The sequence below is a fragment of the Tauraco erythrolophus genome, chromosome 4 (genome assembly GCF_009769465.1).
Source record: "Tauraco erythrolophus isolate bTauEry1 chromosome 4, bTauEry1.pri, whole genome shotgun sequence".
Classification (NCBI taxonomy): domain Eukaryota; kingdom Metazoa; phylum Chordata; class Aves; order Musophagiformes; family Musophagidae; genus Tauraco; species Tauraco erythrolophus.
In genome coordinates this window covers 14333915-14354366 of record NC_141468.1, presented here as the reverse complement: position 1 = coordinate 14354366, position 20452 = coordinate 14333915, and the positions used below count along the sequence as shown (strand labels likewise).

The following is a 20452-nucleotide window of genomic DNA, read 5'->3' as shown; positions in this document are numbered from 1 at the left end:
CAAAGTAAAAGAAGGAAGCATTTCAAAATAAAGTTCTACTCATGCAGGATAACCCTGCAAAGTTAATTCTCGGACTAGAATTGCTTGATCTCAGCTAATCTAGAAGCACATGGTGGTTTTTTATCTGGAGACATTTTGTCTGTGCTGAGTATAAGGAACACGGCTACTTTTCTTCTACTGCAGAAGTTTGAGAAAGGAAGAGTGATTTCATTCAGAGTACAGATTGGCAGTAGCCAATATCAGTTTTATTAAACGGGAAATTGCATGGAATATTCCATTTTGAAGTTATGCCAAGTATTCTTTGCTAGAGACGCCCGAATGGCACACACAGGGATATCAGCATTACTATTGGAAGCATGCTAGCAGTCCCATAAAAGGCATAGTCTGCACCCCAAGGAGCCTGCAGTCCAGTTTTTGGAACCACCATAAACAAGAGGTACAAAAGGGAACTTTAGTGTGAATACCCACACTGTTTTTTGACAACTAGATACGGTCTCAGTGTCAAAACCACTTGCTCCATACTGTCAGTTACTCAAAATGGGTTATGCAAAGTAATTCTCAGTTTCAAACAACATTCAATGAAAAGCCACACACAATAATCTCATTTAGTAAGTGTAATTGTCAAATTATGTGTTTTACATTAAGTGCAATGAAAAGTGCACGTGAAAGGTTCCACACAGAATTTAAATACTGTGTGCCAGATGGAAAAGAACATTTTCCTTCAGGGTAATCAAACAACAGTTTTGTTGGAGGAAGACTGAATTTCACCCTAAACTAAAAGGAAGTGCTTCAATCTGAACAAATCCTAGAGAAGTACAGGTTTAAAAGAAAAAAATTATATACAAATCAGTAACATTTTCCATTATTAGACAGGCTGTTTGTATAAGAAGTAGTCTGCCTTGCTAACAGAGAAAAAGTAGCCTAAACTACACTTGGTAGATAGAAACTTGGTTTTCTCTTATTTCTAATTATTTCCCTCTAGTCTTTATAAGCTTGCTGTCTGCCTTAGGAAGAAAAAAAAAAAAATTTGTGTAAGGAAACTGTATTTCACTTGATTTGTGTTAATGGTCACTTCAATGCAACCGGCAAATACCCCAGCAATTCGCCCATGCGCGTACAGCACACCTTAAGAAGCGAGATTTAAAGCCAGTTTTGAAACACGTCATAGCCCTATACAACTCTGTAGACTATTCATAGAATCATAGAATGGTTAGGGCTGGAAGGGACCTTCAAAGGTCATCTAGTCCAACCCCCCTGCAAGGAACAGGGATATCTCCTACTAGATCAGGTTGCTCAGGGCCTTGTCCAACCTGGCCTTGAACGTCTCCAGGGATGGAGCATCCACCACCTCTCTGGGCAACCTGTTCCAGTGTTCTACCACTCTCATAGTAAAAAATTTTTTCCTAATATCCAACCTGAACCTACCTCCCTCTATTTTAAAACCATTACCCCTTGTCCTATCATAACTGGCCATCCTGAACAGCCTCTCCCCATCTTTCCTGTAGGCCCCCTTGAGGTACTGGAAGACCGCTATAAGGTCACCCCGGAGCCTCCTCTTCTCCAGGCTGAACAGCCCCAACTCTTTCAGCCTGTCCTCATAGGAAAGGTGCTCCAGCCCTCTTATCATCTTCGTGGCCCTCCTCTGGACCCTCTCCAACTGGTCCATGTCCTTCTTATGTTGGGGACTCCAGAACTGGACGCAGTACTCCAAGTGAGGTCTCACGAGGGCAGAGTAGAGGGGGAGAATCACCTCCCTCGACCTGCTGGCCACGCTCCTCTTGATGCAGCCCAGGACGCGGTTGGCCTTCTGGGCCGCAAGAGCACATTGCCGGCTCATATTGAGCTTCTCGTCCACCAGTACTCCCAAGTCCTTCTCCTCAGGGCTGCTCTCGATCCAATCACCACCCAGTCTGTATTTATGCCTGGGATTGCCACGACCCAGATGTAGGACCTTGCATTTGGCCTGGTTAAACTTCATGAGGTTGGTACGGGCCCACCTCTCCAGCCTGTCAAGGTCCCTCTGGATGGCATCCCTCCCTTCCAGCGTGTCGACGGCACCACACAGCTTGGTGTCATCGGTGAACTTGCTGAGGGTGCACTCCATGCCACTGTCCACGTCACCGACAAAGATGTTGAAGAGGGCCGGGCCCAACACGGACCCCTGAGGGACGCCACTTGTGAATTGTGTAATTCAAAGGTTTATCAGATACCATCTCTGCCTGGCAGTATGGTCTAATTTAGGAGCTGAAAATGCAGGCATCTGTGATGAACAGATGTCTCCTGAGACCAGTTTTTAATCAAAAAAACCTCATGCCATGCATTAAGATGCAGGGGGACTCCTAAAGGTTTAAGAAACATTTTAGGTTTAAGTTTAAGGAATCCTATATATACTAAACCCTTAAGTACCACATACTAAATTCAGTATCACATACTTGGACCTTCAAGTATCACATACTTACAGCAATATGAAGCTCTCAGAATCTGTATTCTATATGCTCCGTTTACACGTGTCCACTCTGTGACACAATTACATACTTACATAATTACATACTTGGAACGCAGCTTTCAGAGGGTAAAAAAAACTTAGTAAGAATAATAGCGTACAGTTGCCTTCTCCCTCTCCTCACAGTTACCTGTCAAGTATACTCAAAAGGAATAAAAATCTGACACTCATACAAAAAACTCACACAAAAAATACAAATATATATAAGGTCTTCTGAAGAAATTCAGTAACCAATTATGATTACACTGCATGATAATTACCAATGGAGATCATTTTGACAATACTTATATTTATTCATTACCTGCTTTACTTGTAAAAACCTGAAGATTCAAAGATTTAGATCCAACATCTTGATCTTCACAGTAATCGTATCCAAAATTCACAAGTCTATGAGCAAATAAAGATCACTAAACAAATCACTTCTTCATCCACAGTGATTCATAACACAAAGATCATGAGAACAGTCACTATGTAATCAAAACATACTAATTAAATTATAATCACACATTCTCCAATGCAAGTTAAATTAGGCTTTAACCAATCCACTCAATGCTGTCAGAAATGAGAATCCCAAGATTGCACACAGTTATCAGAAACCAACAATTTTGATAACATCTGCAAACTTCATATTCACTTACTGCAGTATTGTCAAACCATTCCCACACGTTGAAGTGAAAGCGAGTTCCGAAAAAGTACTGGAAATTCAAACATCCATCATACCTGACAACTCAAAGGCTTTGTAGCCTATCTCTACCACTCTTATGTCTGTAAGGCTACATTTTAATCTGCAATTAGGCATTCTAATTTCAGTGGAAATACTTGAAAAGGAAAGCACAAAAATCACACTTTCAGGGAACTTGTTACACCATGACATTCCTTTTCAGTCTCATGCTGCCTGTGCCTTAACGCTTTTTTGTATCTTTAAAACCTACAAGTCCTATTTTTGCCATGCAGAACATACAACAGACGACTAGTTAATCTGCTTTTGCATTTTTGTTGCTGGTTTGGTTTTTTGGGGTTATTTTTTTTTGGTTGGTTAGGTTTTTGTCCAGAAAGGATTTTGATCCCATAGGGATTTTCCCCTAGGTCTTCTGCAATAATTTAGAACAAAACCTCTTGTTTACAAGAGTTGTACTTTTTCAGCACTAACTGCAAGAGGATACACTGCCCATTTAGGGCAGCCTGTGTGTGCAGCAGCACCACACTGAGCCTCCTGCACAGCTCTGAGACATTCTGAGAGCCACAGTTTGACTGGGTGGAACTCAGCTACCTTTTGTTATTGATATCTGATGTAGCAGCTTTGGCCTCCCTTTTTATTCACAAAGAGAAACGGGCCCTTTTGGAACATAATTCAACTGACTGAAGATAGATTGGGATGAGATGAATTATGACTGAGTCAGACCATCCTGACTAGTTCTTCCTCAATTAAAACGGACCCTTAAGGAGACAAGCTCAGATGCAGTCATGTGCACGGTAGACACACAGTCGGATGAATCTTAGCCTTTGAAAGTGCAGGCTGCCTGGAAGTAGCACGGTGGAGGAGAAAAATGTACAGGCAGTATCTCATAGACTATAAAAAGGAGCTACTGGTCTAGTTAACTGCCCAGTAAAACATGTAACAGCAATTAAAAATGGAGAGCCTCCCTTGACAGGAATTTTGACATCAGCACTACAACATGCCCAAGATTAAAACAAACTAATTTAAATAGGTACAGAATACTCAGAGGAAGAATGGTTTAACCTATAGCTAGCTCTTCAGACAAGTAATTTTTCAAAATGGCACCAAAAAGCAGTCAAAGATTAAATTGCATTTTACAGTTGACCCTGATGAAAATGAGAGGAACTGGAGGTTTGGACACAGTTATTTGTGTTATTCTTATGTTCCAGTACCACGTAAGCAACTGCAAACAAAGATACTGTGGTTCAGACACAATTTTTACTTAGGTTTGTAAAACATTACCCTATATATTAAAAGGAAAGCAAAATAAAACATAAAACCCTCTTACTTTAATTGTGTGTCATTTACAGAAATATCCAGGTGTGATTCCAGCTGTTAACCAAAAATGAAAACAAACCTGTTATTTAGTGAAGGCAGTGTAGTACGATTAATGTCAGCCCAGTAAAATGTGTTGAACTCACATTTCACCAGATTCAATGTTTTAACAGTTTATTTGTCCTCCTCTAATCCTTACAGTTAACCCCAAAACAAAAAAAAAAGATTCTTTTTTTTTAAAAAGGAATTTTTTTTTTTTTAAATAATAAGTGAGATATTTAACCCTCTACATCAGGGCAAATTTCAGCCACTGGGACAAAAGCCTTGTAACAATTACATGTTCAACAGTTCTAATTTTAATGCTTTGTTCTCTATATTTCGGTTGCAACAGATTTTCCTGTCTCGCTCAAAACTGACACAAAATTAGTACGTGGTTTCTTTGTCTAGTGCATTTGATAACCCTGGTTTTCAATACTGGAGTATAAGGTCAGTATAACGTCACGAATGTCACCTACTTCTAGGTCAGTATCTGTGCAACTCCACTGAAGTTACCTTACTGTGGCGCAACCTGGATCTGACTGAATATATTACTGAAAATAATATAATGACAAAAAAACAACTGGAAAAACAAAACCCAGTTTTCCTCTGCAAAGGTTCCAATAATAAAAGACACTGAAACAAATCTCTGTATCAGTGCTTGGAACACATAATTACACCCAACTCAAAACCATTGTATAATAAAATACTAGTAACTTACTATTGAGTTGAAGTTTTCATCAGGATAAAACTGGACACATTTTAAAGTACTCCTTGATTCCTGGAATTAAGAGCATGTGCTTTGTAACTGATAAAATAGAAAGCACATCATATAGACTGAAAAGTGACTGGATACTCCACAGCATTCTATACACTCAGCCCACTTTGCTAACAGACATGCAGAAGTCAGGGGACAAAAGACAACTTTAAAAACCACATATAATCCCCCACAATAGCATTATGACATACTTCCTTCCTGTCCCAGATCATTATCTGCCAACCTTCTATAATTGCGTGGGCCTCCACTTGAAGCACAGCATTACATGTCACACACACATTCTAGAAAGTTAGAAAAATGCTTTTCATAACCACCTATATGGCAAAAGGAACTGTATCTTATTTTGGTCAGTTCAAAAGGGTATCTTGGGAACAAAAACAGGAGTACGTTTCTCCATCACAGTTCACTTCCTGTTATTTCCTAACACTCCCATTTTTGGTGGCTAAAAAGAATTAAGAAAAATCAATTTTCATCCACATCAAGTGCAAACAGTATCTCAGTCAAAAAAAAAATCCAAACCCAAAGAGTTCCAGCATTTCTAGCCAAGAACTTGCCCTCATCTGAGCACCCAGTAAGTCTGTGTACAACATACTTTTTAGGTGCGAGTTCTCTAGAACAGAGGCATTAAATTCAATGCAATTTTTGGTAGATTTAGATCCTTTTGAATAAAAGACCTTTTTAAAACGAAAAAAAACTAATAAACCCACCCAGAAAGCACTGAGACCACCAGTCCTTGCAATTTACTATGCACAAATAGCAGTTAAGGCAAGTCTGGCTTTTGCTTTAGGTTGTTTGAGGCAGGAACAAGACAGACTACTAGAATGAAAACCAAACTCAACTATTATTACTTCACATACTCAAAACTTCACTGTCCTGAGACAGGCAGGAACAAAACTACTAGAATTACTTTCATCTAACCTTTGGAACAATGTAGAAGAGCCTTTGTTCCATCATATCCCATTGTGCCCAAATGAGATCGTCTACAACTCTGGCTCTTGGAAGCTGACCTGAGTTTTGAATCACCTAAAGGGAAAGAAAAAACATTAGAAGTTGTCAGTCAAATAAGGTTCTGTAACAATTACAGTTTGTGCTTTAAAAGGAAAAGCAATGACAGAAGAGGTACAAATACTAAGGTGTTTGAAGGGAACATGCTGCGCAAAGTCCACCTTTGTTGTGTGCAAGGTGCTCAGTTTAGAAATCAGAACTTCAGTTTTCAGCGTACACCTATGTATTGGGTTTGTGTGGCAGGGTTTTGGTAGTGGGGGAAGGGCTACAGGGACAGCTCCTGGGAGAAACTTCCCCAGCTCCAAGTCAAACCCACTTCTGGCGAGAGTCAAGCCAATAAGCAACAGTGGTTGCACTTCTGTGATAATGCATTTAAGAAGGGGGAAAAAAAAAAAACCAACCTGCAGCAGAACCTGCAGTGGAGAGAGGGGAGAGGCGCACACCTTGGCCCCAGACTTCCATGCAGGTGGCTGTCTGCAGCCAGGGTTGATCGGGCTGGTCAGGCCCGGCATAGCTGCAGTGGAGAAAGGAGTGGAATGCAAGAGAAACACCTCTGCAGACAGCATGGCCAGAGAAGGAGGGAGAAGAGGTATGCCAGAGCTGAGATTCCCCTGCAGCCCATAGTGAGATGGCAGGCGGCCCCCCTGCTGCCCATGGAGGTCAACAATGGAACACAGATCCACCCACAACCCGTGGAGGACGCCATGTTGGAGCAGGTGGCTGTGCCCTAAGAAGGCCATGACTCTGTGGGAAGCTGTCTGGAGTAGTCTGTTGGTGAAGGACTGCACCCTGCAGGAGGGATCCATGCTGGAGCACTTCATGAAGAGCTGCAGCCCATAGGAAGGACTCATATCAGAGAAGTTCACAGAGAACTGTTTCCCATGGGAGCAATCCCATACTGCAGCAGGGGAAGAGTGTGAGGAGTCCTCCCCTTGAGGAGGAAGGAGTGGCAGAGACAACATGTGATGAACTGACCACAACCTTCATTCCCCATACCCCTGCTCGGCTCAGGAGGAGGAGGTAAAGAATTTGGGAGTGAATTGAGCTCAAGAAGAAGTGAGGGGTAGGGAAGAGTGAGTGGGTTTTTTCTTTTTAAGATTTGGGTTTATTTCTGATTATCCTACTCTGACTTGATTTGCAAAAAATTAATTTTTTCTTTCCCCCCCCCAAGTTGAGTCTGTTTTTTCCATGACCGTAATTGGTAAGTGATTCCTCCCTGTCCTCGCCAAGAGTCCAGAGCCTTTTGCTATGTTTTCTGCACCCCATCCCACCAGGGGGGAGGAGTGAGCGAGCAGTTTCGTGGTGCTTAGTTGCCGGCTGGGCTAAGCCACAACAATCTACTATCAAATATTTCCTTTGAGATTTCCTTGCTTGCAAGAAATTCACCACCTAAGCTGCTCAAAGTGAACAAATTAAAACAGATGGCACTCTTCATCGTAGAGAACAGGAGAGCAGAGAAATACCACTGTCGGTTCCAAACCAGCTACATTAACTATTGGAGGAAGACACATTAGCTCCAAAAGGGATTTCTGTCCAAAGTCTCTGCCACATGATGGAGAGTGCTGGCAGTAGGGAAAGGGCTAGAACTGTGGAAAACTGTTGGGATCGTATAAATGCACTCTGGAAACATGTAGGGAGATTTCATGTCAACTAAACCAAACCTGTTTGTTAGAAGGACATCAGATCGATTTGTTTTATTCTGGTTCCACTTGTAGTCTTTACTCCACTACTGTAGTCTGCCATATAAAACCCATCTGATTTAAAAGCAATGATAAACTTCGAGAAAACCATGAAAGACTTCAAAGTGACTGAAAATCAGGATCTTAACTTTTTCCTTCCAAGCCTACATTTGTCTCTATAAAATGAAACATTGGTTTTCGTGACACAATTCTTTACTATATTAGATGTATTTTTATTAATAATGTCTTTTAAGCAAAACATCCACAACCAATTTGTTGAAGACAAATTCATGTTAAAAACAGGAAAAAAGAGATGAGAGGAAAAAGACTGGAACATTCACAGTACTTCGAGTGTATCTAAGTATTACGTCTTTTGTTCGTTCCTTTTAAATGAATCTTTTACTGGGACACACAGACTTCCAAAGGTAAAGTTAGGAAGGCAACTTTGCAAATATTTTAAATTGTTTAAAAATGTATATATACAATGTTTACTCCCAACTTCTAACATACAGATGCATTCAGCAACAAAAAACAATAAAATGAGTAACTTTCCTCATAGATTACACTGCATGCAGATTTTTCAATCAGCTCTGTGGTTAGCTGCATGATTTGCCATACTATCAATACTTTCTTTAATATACTTTGTGTTGCTCAAGTATAAAACTACAAAAACAGCTAAAATTACAGATGTTTAAATTTTCAATTAAAGCAAAAAAACTCAAAACCCAAGACTTTTCAAGTCTTACCACTTTGTGTTCTTCTTCTGCAACACGAATGTCAAATTGTTCAATATCTTTAAAAAACATAAAAAAAATAGTACAAACATACATTTTTATATGCTTTTATACAGCTTATTAAACAATCTCACCTCTTAGAATGCTATCAGAACACCTTAGGGCCAGGAAAGTTCAACTCAGTGTAAGAGAAAATCTGTGATACATGAACACAGGTGCCTATGCAGAGACCTGGATTCTCTCCCTTTCCTGAGCTGCAGCTGGCCTCAGCCGTATCACCTCATGGAAACAGTTCTCTGTCCATGTCAGCACAGCACTGTCAGGAGGAGTGCTCACTGAAACATGTCAAACCAAGCCAAGGAGCATGCTTAGAAAGAAAGAGCATGCACAGCTGCACACCTGTGCCCAAGATGACACCCTAGCCTTGTTTCACTTCCTAGCATGAATACCACCTCACAGTCCTTTCCCACGCAAAATTCCTGAAAGTTATTGGTTGTTTGCCTGTGTGAAGGGTTAAAGATTCACCCAGCAGATGTTATAAATGTTCCCGATATAGTTCACAGCACTATGTGAATGTATTAAGAGGTGAATACCACCCACCTAAGCCCAGCTACCTAAAGGTTGGTGTCTAGCTTAGCGGAGAAGATGGGCCTTTCCAAAAAGATGGGAAAAGTGATCTCACTCTATAACAAGATTGAATGCAAGAGGGAGAAATAGCCTTTTCCAAGCGTCCACCTCTACCGATTCTCTCCCATTAGATTAGGCTGAACATGTATAGAAGTGCTGAATCTGAGGAACTATTGTCCAATTCTTAACCCGCTTGTCATGCGTTAAATCACAATCCATCTCTCATAGTCAATTGTCTGCTCTGAATTTACACAGGCAGCTATAAAAGTCTATTTTAGCTTTTTTAGAAAGGAAGATAACTGATGAATGCATGAACTAAGCAAATAATTGCAAATAAAGCTGGCCATTCTGTTATCATTGAAAAAAATCCCATTAAATTATACAGTTTTTTGAAAGACATTCAGAATACATATAGAACAGTTCACTCTCCTTTTTTCTCTGTTTTTTTCCAATAAAATTCTACTAAAAATATAATCTATAACGATGATCTTAAAGTAAAAGAATGACAATATACTTTCAAAATATTAACTCACATTTATCTTCCGAAACTAGCAAGAGGCGACTTTCTGTAGAAGTATTTCTGCCTTCAACTGGATAAAGAAACTATACAGAAAGTTTTACAAAAGTAAGTAAATACTCAAAGTAATTTAGAACACTTATTTAAAATGTGGGTTTTTTTTTTAGCTGGATATTTACACATTTTAAATTAAGAATGACACACTAATGATATTTAGTTAATAAAAATAGCTATTACAGACTAATAGTCACCAATCACTGTAATTGCAAACTTCAGGGGATTTAAGAGAAATAAAAAAGTAGCCTTTATATCAGAGAAATATTCTACATCAAACATTTAATGAAGTTTCTCATTTTTTTTCCTTCTATGAAGAAACACAAGCATACTATCTCTGTAACAGCTGCAAGATAACATGAGATATTTCTGCACTCAACCACTTTTTCCCTCGAGCACAGTGGATTTAAAAGATTTATATTTAGGTAAGTTGAATAATTCACCTGTACTCGAACACAGCTATCCACAGCCTTCAGGACTCTCACGTTATTAATGGGATGAATTTCAATTAGCAAGGTTAAATACCTGGATACTGAAAAAAGAACATGCTTTAGACAACATTCTTTTTTATACACTATTTTGTTTTCTAAAAGGAAATTACGTGGGGGGAAAAAAAGCAAAAGGGTCCAATATTTCTAGCAGTATTAGAACAATCCATTTGTAGTACCTGACTGTAACAGCCGACTTACTCTTTCTTCCTCTGTATACTGACAGAAGCTGACCGCTGAGGGAAGAAAAAACCAACACAACCACAGTGAGCATGCACATTCGATACTACTCTTATTAAACATTTGTGGAGAGTGAGCATCACATTTTTTATTTTTTTTTTTTTTACCAAAAACATATTTGTTAAAGGAACAACAGAAGCTCTTCTAGATGTAGAAGGCATGTATAAATGAAGGAGGGGGAAGTGAAAAAAGGGTCAGTATGTCTTAGATTTTTGTTTTAATAAAGCAGAAATATGGTTACAGCTGTGTCTTTATGTTGTTATCTGCATTATTTGGTGATGGATCCACTGAAATGCACAGACTACTGTGGGCAACATATGGGTCAGAATAGATTTAAGTAATTCTAGACTCAAATGTATCATCTTACTAAACTAAATCATCTTTACCACAGCATGAAAAAAGTTAATGATGAAACAGATATTTACCCAATAACGTCCTTTCATTGTTGACCGAACAACTGATTATCCGTAGATCCCTCTCAAACATATAGAGGTGCTATAGAGAAACACATTAATGCTAATAAATTATTTTTTTAACTATATAAAGAAAACCATCTAATTACTCCTCCTTGGGAAAACACTGCTGACCACTACACTATTTTTATTTTTAAAGCAAATCATCTCATGGCCAGAAGAACCATATTTCAAGCCTCAATTGTATCACTTCTTTCTCTCACTGATTTGTTTCTTATCGGTTCTTTCAAGTTCTATGTTGCTACTAGAGCAGCACAGCAGACCTTTACGTAAATACAAAATTTCACCCATTTCATACTGTTATGGAGACACTTGCAAAGGCCCATTATCATGATTCCAGCCACTGAATTGCACTGCATCCAGTTTTAGAATAGTTTCTTACAAACCGACTGAGGATGCACACATAAAGAAAACTCAAAACATTTACTTCTTAGCACATATGTTCAGTGTGAAGAGGAGCAGAAAGAACTCGAATCAGTTGTTCAGAAACAAAGACTGTAAACATAACCCTTTACTACTCCCAAGTCATACAGATTCAGTCCTTCTCTGGTCTCTTCTCTGTTCCAAATAAGCATATACTCCTTCAGTACATAACATACTGTGTTGCAAGGCATCAAAGCCTGAAACACCACAGCACTGTCATCACCTGGGAGAAGCCTGGTATTGCTCTCACCTCATTTTGTTTAGTTTGAAGATCATACAATCCAATGTGAGTATTTCTCTGATTTCCCTACGGATGAAAACAAATTAGCACTAGAAATGTACATAAATACAAAGTTAAACATTTTTTAATTTTTTTTTCCTACCTCCCTCTCCTCTTCCCCTCACCCTTTGACACGCATCATCACACACTTCCTTGTTCCATAATACAAGCAGTTAATTACCTAATTCCAAGAAAGTGAGGCAAGAAAAAGAAAAAAAGATTTTTTTTTCCCTTTTAGAACTGACATGGGATAATGTGGCCAATCCACATCCCATAAACCATTGCATAAGCCAAGTGTCTCTCTCTCTCTCATTTTGGTTCTAAACTGGTTTTAGTCATAAGCAGCAGGGCCGGGAAGAGAGATGTCTGTACAAGAACGAAAGCAGATGCTATGGCCCCTGGAAAATTTAAGGCTGGTTTTCCAAACCTCACCAACTCGATGGGTCATTGCTCCAAAAGGGAGCACAGAAACATCAAACCACCAAACACAGCTTCCAGTTATCTGGCTGCAGGCTGAATAAAGGATTTCAGCTCTACCTTAGGAAAAGATAGTTTGAAGGCTAGATATATTTCACAAGTCCAGATGACACCATTAGCCTGCTGCCTTTGAAAAGAAACATAACACACATCCTTTCTAGCTTATTGACAGTAACATAAAATTATTTTGGGGTGGGCACTTCTAAGATTACACAAATCAAAATTTTTCTTCTTGGTAATTTTTACCATACTTTAAATTTTCAAAATATTTAAAAAAATACTAAATAAATTCTGCTTGGCAGCCTGTATTGTACATTGAATCAAGCTGAAGTCCATCAACGTACTCTAGGTGTAGGCACTAAATTACTAAACTGTTGAAATTAAATCCAGCCACATAGGCTTGCACTCACACAGTAAGCGTCGTTTTTGACTACAGCTTGACAGGAGAAATCTGTGGTTATTTACAAAGTTATGGCCATCTTGCTTTGTGAAGTTAAAAGCCTGAGTATTCTCTTCCTAAGGGGTCTGCTTCTGAGTGTCTCATTATTGTTGTGGCAATGATGAAAGTCTCTGACTTCTGATTTAAACAAGGAAAACGAAATGTCTTTATTTTAAGACACAGGCTTCACACCTACTAATTTAAGGTGAAGCAAGAGCTTTCACAAATAACCATTCTTTCCAAGTGTGCCTGAAACGCTAACATCCTGTGTACTTAGCTACTGAAAAATACACTTTGCAAGACTGGTAACACGACTACATCAGTGTTCATATCTGTGCATAAGGTGACATGCTTGCTTTCATGTTTACTCTAAAGATTCTTGTATTGCCTTGCAAAACAGAAGCACTGGCACTAGAATTTACTTCTGTTAAAAATATCTTCCTTTATACCAACTATCAATGTCACAAAAGACAGACACTTTCAAAACTACAGTACAATGCAATACTCTAAAATAAACTTGAAAATAAAGCTAATTCTCCACTTTCCTCTGATTTCAGGCAGAATGCACTTGATTTTCTTCTACTTAGCAGACAAAGCTTGTTTTCTATTTGTATCTATTAGGAAACAAGCCAGGGCAGTTCAGTTTAATTTACATCTGTCTGCGCACTATCCTCACTGACAACGTCACAGCTGAAGTCTGCTGCTATAAAACCAACAGGAAAGGCTCACAGACATACAGCTGTGTCTTGCAGAAGTGATAGCTCATTACAAGTAGTTTAACATGAATGGGGGGGAGAGAGAAAGATAGTTATTAAATTGCTTTAACAATTCAGTAAGATCTGTAGTTTGTTAGAAGCTGTAATTACATTGAGATTTCTCCGATGTAAGTTTAAGGAAAACAGGACTAGCTGCAGATACTAAGAGCAGTCTGTTTTCCGCAGGTAAGCTTTCCAGTGCAATAATGTATATTAACAGAACAGAGAATTGCAAAGAATACTTAAAAAAAATTAGAACAAGTTTGTAAAAATTTAAAATAAGTGTCAAATTGGGGCCTAAAACTACTTGTCATTCACTAAGACACATAGACCAAGACTCTTTTCTCTTCTGTGTAAACATGAATGGATGCTTCTCTTAAAAGGTTTGTAGTAAACTCCAAAACACAGAACTATACCCGTACATTGTCAATGGACTGTTTCAGAAAAGGAAACATTTGGATTGAATCCTTGTTAAGTCAGTAATAAAGTGTAAAAAGACAGACACAGACACACAATCCTCCCAATACTTGCTGGTTTTTAGCATTCTACTCTTGAGAAAGTCAAAAAAGAAAAAAAAAAATCAGTCCTGCATTAAGGTATCACAGTCCCAAGGTGTGACTGCAGCTGACACAGAGATAACTAATTTAACAAAAGCACAGACATCAAGAAAGGCACAGCGTTAGCAGCTTGGGACCCAGCCTGTTCAGGGCACTGGGTGAGCGCTATGCAGCTACAGCCTGGGCCACCACATGTGCTCCTGTCAATATACAAGCCACCTAGCCTAACATGAGCTTTGGGACACCCGCATGTTCTTATCATGCTTGCGGAGGAATGTGGATGTATTGACTCCCATCGACATCAAGAGCACCCAAGTGGGTACCAACACTTTCAGCTGATGAGCAGAATTTTTACAGATCCAAGAAAGAAACGTGTACCACAGACTATGAGCAACTTCCCTCTGGGAGAAGCATCATATATTTAATGCTATACCATCTTAAGATGCATTCGTTCTTTGTGAGAAAACTCCAGGAAGTATCTTCCAGTTTGCCCATTAACAAGTATAAAAAACACTTACAGTAGAAGCAAACAAAATATGTCAGCATCCTTCCCAATGGAGGAATAAATAGATACTGGTTCTTCAGCAGGTCAACTGACTCAGGAATAAAAAAAATCAAACTACTATATCATAGTAAGAGAACAGGAAAAGAAGCAGCAGCATCTCCTTCAGGTTGGCACTTGAGAGGTGAAAGCTGCCGCACAGCTGTGCTGTTTGCTAGTTCCAGTTCTCAGGCTTTGCTATCCAGCCATTCCTACCACACAGGCTGCAGAGGTCACTTTATTCCCAAAATTAGGATAGGGAAACTACAGTGAACATTTTCAGTGACTTCCTATGCAGTCTTTAACCCTAGATTCAGGGAACTAAGCCTAGGTATTTAAATCTTCCTGAGAGTCATTGGCCTATTCAGCCAATGGAGTCTAGTGGGTATTCGTCCACCTCCTCCACCCCACACGCCTCCTCCCAAAGTACAGGCTACAAGTGGCCAGTTCTCCAAACTCCACCAACTGTTTTCACCAGATCCACACTGACTACAACGGGAGCTTACACACCCAGCACACAAACACATACCTACACTTAAATGTGCAAACCCTGAGCTACAACTCAGCCCTTGTGCCGGTTGCAAGAGACTGAATAGCATACAAGGCAGCTGGACTCTGCTGTCAGAAGCCCAAAGGAGCTTAGTGTGAGATTCCACAGAGGCTAGAAAGCAGCAGCATCACATGCACACAGTACCAGATCTGCTGGGAGCCAGATGGGTTATTTTCGTTAAGTCCTTCTAGAGTTTGAGCAACGAAAAAAAAAACACAAACAACCCAGCAAAACCTTGACACATTCTTTAGCATTGTTTTTATGGTTACTGTTGTCTTGTACAGACTCCCCTCCCTACGCTTGTACTAAAGGAAACATCCACCCACAGTTAAAGCGTGTTATACCTTGACGAAGGCCTCACCTCTTCCCTTAACCCTAGGGAAGCTGCAGAGTTGTTGAGCCGGAGGGGAACAAAAGGCAGCCCTATTCTACTGGAGTCTGCTACCTCCCATCTGCACTCTTCAAGAACCAAGATCTTCCAGAAACCAGCTGGGTCGACAGATTTCTCCGAGATGCACAGAAAAGAACCACAGCTTGTCTCATCACAGGGAAACTTCCTCAAACCACTTAAAAATCTCTCAGAACCACAGGCATTTCAACCCAAAAGCTATATATATGTCACGGAGACCAGAATTCTCTGTTAGAAAGGACAGCACTAGATACTTCAAGGCATCACATAAACAACAGTTACGTCACACTACTTGCGATAAAGTGCTATGGATGAATCTTGAAGTATCAAAGAGGAAAGGCAGAAGCTGACAGTGTTAGGTAAATACTATCTTAACATATATATTGGTAGGAGGAAACATATTTTAACTAAAGCAGTGCACATGAATTTAATAGTCGGACTTCCCTGGGAAATTCTGAGGGTGGAAGAATGTGCTGCTTAAGAAGAGTTTATCTGCCAAAGAAATAGCATTTCATTCAGGGCAAGATTCTGGCCTCCCAAAAAATCAGCAGCAAAAACCCTATGGATTTAATCATGTCAGTACTTTACTCTCCATTTCACCATTCTTAACCTTTGTCTGAAGCAGAAACAGATATTTTCCTATTGCCCAACCCCTCAAGCTGTAATCAGTCCAGTTTTCATGTTCTAATCTTCACTGCAAAAAAATTTTAAACTACAAAGACCCAATTAGGCATACAAACAGTGTTATTCTCTACTATACTTTTATTAAGTTCTGAGATAGACTTACCTTCCAGGTATAAATAATTTTTCCATTTCTTTCAACATTTACAACATAGAGCGCTGATGAATTCTCAGAAGTATCTGAAATAGGTATCAAAAGGCACAGGATTTTCCTTTGAGCCACAGTTCATCATACAATGTATGCAAACTTTAAGCAAAAGATACTAACTACATTTAAATATATAAATACTTCTTTGTATGTGCCAAAATTACTCCCTTCTGGAAAGAGAGAGAGAATATTTATTACACCGTGATTCAAATCTGATAAATTTCAACATAAAACAGTTAAGGGGTTTTCAAAACACACAGGAAATAATTATTTATGTAAACGTCTAACTCTTTACTATAATTGTGATTCTAATGGCGACTATCTTTTGTGATGAAAATGGAATGTGCTTTTTCAGATCTCCCATTCACAGAAAAAAAAAAAGTATTTATCTATTATACACAACATGGTGTTCAAACAGTTAAGTTGCACTCCAATCCTCAGAACACTACAGAGAGACAGAACTAGCCCGAGGAAAAGTGTCACTTACTCCCACCTGCCCCTTCAGCATCCCAAAGGAATGCCTGGAAATAAACTACATCTTCAGAGATTAGCTCTACAACACCATCACCACCATCCCCAAAAACAAGCCACCCAAAACCCCAAGAATCACAAGATTAAGCACCATATATATATGCAACATACCTACAGGTACAAGGGAATTAAGCAATGCAGGGCAAGAGATATGATGTGGAGTATGAATTAAAGAGTAGGGCTAAAAGCTAAACAGATGAGCAGGAAACTAGGATGGACACAGAAAGAGAAGGGCACATCTGGACAAAGCAGCACAAGATAAAAAGGATAATACTGGGGGAAAAAAAGATAAAATGTCACCCTCAAGGTGACAAAAATGCATGCTCTCCTGATGCTGCTTTTCTGTTCTCTAATCACTGCAGCCACCGAAAATGTGTTTCTCAGATGGAACTTTCACGAAAAGTGAAAACTGCCCTTACTAAGGATGACAGCTGCATGATTGGTCCTAGTTTCAAGATAAAGGTAGTCTGTAGTTCAGTAAGCATCAAAAAAAGGAATTCTCCACAACTATTGGCAAGCATTTAGTCAAGTTCAGCACTATTTACTTTGCAGTTACCATGAAGAGTTGATAGAAGGAAGACATGTGAAACTTAGTTTCACAAGCCTGATATTATAAACTGGTTTGTAAAGCCTCCAGTGATAAGAAAAAAAAACCTTTTTACACATATTAGCAGAAGGAAATAAATTCTGTATTTTGTCGTGGGAGGACAATGAAAATCCTTAGTGTACATTTAACAATGCATCACTTTCTACTGGTTTTAAATCACTCAAAGGACACTACAATACCGCTACATTAACACTAGCCAGAGATGACTGAGAAAGTCTCAGATAACCATACATTCTGCTCTTCTTCTAGTGGAAACTTCCCGGAATTCAACCACCACCTCAAACTTTCAAGATGAGTACTACGGCCGCCACACTTCTCTCTCATACAATACTTCCTCAGAACAGAATCTCGCTAGAGAAAAAGGTCCACAAGAAACCTTCATGTTGATGAATTTCTCTATCACCCACGCAGAGATCTTCAAGGTGCTGGAAAAGTTTTGTCTCAGAAGTGAGTTTCATGTCACTGAACATTGTCAGTGGGAATATGGAGCCAAAGAAAAAGTGGGAACCATCTATGCCCTTGAAAAGTCCTGCAGTAAAACTCTGCACATAGAATTACTTCTTCCTCATCCCCACAGCTTAGACCAACAGGCGAAGGGCTGCAAAAGAACCAACCCAACCTGCCTGCCCAGCAAACAACTCTTATCAACATACTCAGGAGAATGCAGAGTTTGATTTCCTGGAGGTCATTATATGCAGCTCATATAAAAAAAAGTGGAATTAAGAGAACAAGGCTGGTTCTCTTCACTTGCCACTCCCTTCTGATCATCACAGCTACTCTCAACTCCTATGCAATTAGAAATTCTCACATGCTATCAAGGGCTTTCAAGTTCTCAAGAAAGAAAATAATAAATATTAATAACTGTAACATCCAAACCCCTGACACAAAAGTACCATGACACCTAAAAATTACTTGCTTTCTGTGACTAGACATTTATTTGATGTTTAAGCGAATCTTTTCTAATTCCTACCTCCCACCTTCACATTCCTAATACAACAGCACTACATCAGGGGAAAAAGTCAGTATACACAGAGAAAAGTTGAAATGCAATACAGCAATGCTGGTACTTGATCAGATGCACCTTCCAATCTAGATTCTTCTGATTCTGAATTACCGGGAGCATTTACTGAACGAAGAGTCGGTATTACATTTTAAAAACCTGAATGTGATTGTCCCCCACAAGTCAGCACCATTTTGAGATCTTTATGACATAAAAGCATAAGTTAATTGACTCACTGAATTCATCACAGGTGAACTGATAAATTCACAGATGAATTGATTACGCAGGGAGAATTTCAGAATTTTACCTAAAACCCCTTCAGTACACCATCCAACAGCTGTTCAGTAAACTATCTAGCATACATGAAATATTAATAGATTTTGTAACTAATAGCTTGGTAAATTATTTTCTTTTATAAAACCAAAAAAGTTGCTACTTTCTGGCTTACTTCCAAACAAGTTCTTCTAAAACTATTTGGTAACAGCCCCTCAACGTGGGACCCAAGTTAAATATTTTGAGTTAATTAAAAGCAATGAAAGGAGCTGAGGTTTCAAGTTCATCACACGGTGCACCAATGACCATCTATTTCTACTGAAGTAATAATTATTAAGATGTTGGGGTTTTTTTCAGACGAAGGTTTCCACCAGTTTCTGAACAGCAGAACTGAGCCAGCTGCCCTGCAGGTAAATGAGAACAAACACAAGCAAAAAACCACAGAGCCAAGAATACAGGGGGGTCATTCTTTTTTCCAACCACTACAGCAAGCGCTCACTACACTAGCCACCCCACACTGCTGTGACAGCTAACACTTCATCTAATTTTAACTAGCACTCATTTACCACATAAAGAAAAGTGCTTGTTTGTTGGTTTGTTGGGTTTTTTTTCCCTCCACAGAAAGGGGAGCAGCGTGGGAGAGAGTCGTGCCAGAAGTCTTTTTAAGGGGGGGGGGGGAGGGGGGAAGTGAAGAAGCAACAGCAGCAAACGAGCTGACGCGCAGAAGTGCTTTGGGCATGTGAGAAGCTCCCTGAAGTGAACAAACTTCCCCGCCTCGAGCGCCGCGGTCACCGCCGCGCGAGGGCCGGGCCTCGTCCGGGCGGGCGCAGCTCCTCTGGAGCGCGGCCGAGCGGGAACCAGCGGCCGCTGCCGGCCCCCAGCTCCGGAGGGCGCACCGCGCCGCCGCCGTTACCCCGACCCCGCGGCCGGAGGCGGCGCGGCCCTGACGGGAAGGCGCCGGCCCCTGCGAAGCCGCTACCGGGAGTCTCGCCTACGGCCCGGCTCCTCCGCCCGCGGGAGAGGGCAGCGCTGGGAGCGGGCGGGCGGGCGGAGGCTCCTCCCGGCCCTCCCTGGGGAGCGCGGGGCCCCGCGGCCCCGCCGCAGCGGAGCCCGCCGGCGCAGCGCCACCGCCGCGGCGTTACCTAGAGCCGCGGCCCAGCCCCGCGCCGCCAGCCAGGGGACCACATCCTTGCGCAGGTCAAACTCGGCTGCCAGGTGAAGCAGCATAGCGCCCGCCGACGCGGCGCAGCCCCCCTCCGCTCCGGCCACCAGAGCTCGCCGAACCGGCGCCTACCGGGCAACCGGCGCCTACCGGGCGCCCGCCGCCATGGGCCCGCCCGCTCCGACCGCCTCGGCGCCCATTGGGCGCGGCGCGTGTCACTCAGCTGGCGGGTGGGCGAGCTCCGCCGGCGGGGCGGGGCGGGGCGGGGCGGGGCGGGGCGGGGCGGGGCGGGGCGGGTTCGCTGCGCGGCGTCGGCGGTGCTGGTCTTGCCCGGAGGCCCGGCGGTTCTTCCGCTTCCTAGCGGAGAGCGGGAGCAGCGGGGCCAGCGTCGCAGAGCCCCGCCAGGGGGAACAGCTTGCGCGCAGGCGGCCGGGGGGCTTCAGGTGGGTTCGGCGGCCCTCGCTCGGCCGTTGGCGTTGCGCCCAGGCTCCT

General features: G+C 41.2%; 1 protein-coding gene across 1 annotated transcript in view; it reads right to left on the bottom strand.

Annotated features, from left to right (window-relative positions):
- GSAP (gamma-secretase activating protein) overlaps positions 1-20025 on the bottom strand; it is a 55532-nt gene extending 35507 nt beyond the window's left edge. The window contains exons 1-12 of the mRNA XM_086609711.1: positions 19941-20025; positions 16346-16419; positions 11801-11857; positions 11080-11149; positions 10594-10650; positions 10370-10458; positions 9889-9958; positions 8741-8787; positions 6229-6333; positions 5254-5313; positions 4510-4553; positions 2805-2890 (exon numbers count right to left, since the gene is read on the bottom strand). Coding sequence (XP_086465837.1) covers positions 2805-2890; positions 4510-4553; positions 5254-5313; positions 6229-6333; positions 8741-8787; positions 9889-9958; positions 10370-10458; positions 10594-10650; positions 11080-11149; positions 11801-11857; positions 16346-16419; positions 19941-20025 — 844 coding nt within the window. The remainder of the gene's footprint in view (positions 1-2804; positions 2891-4509; positions 4554-5253; positions 5314-6228; positions 6334-8740; positions 8788-9888; positions 9959-10369; positions 10459-10593; positions 10651-11079; positions 11150-11800; positions 11858-16345; positions 16420-19940) is intronic.
- Between the last annotated feature and the right edge of the window lie 427 nt (positions 20026-20452).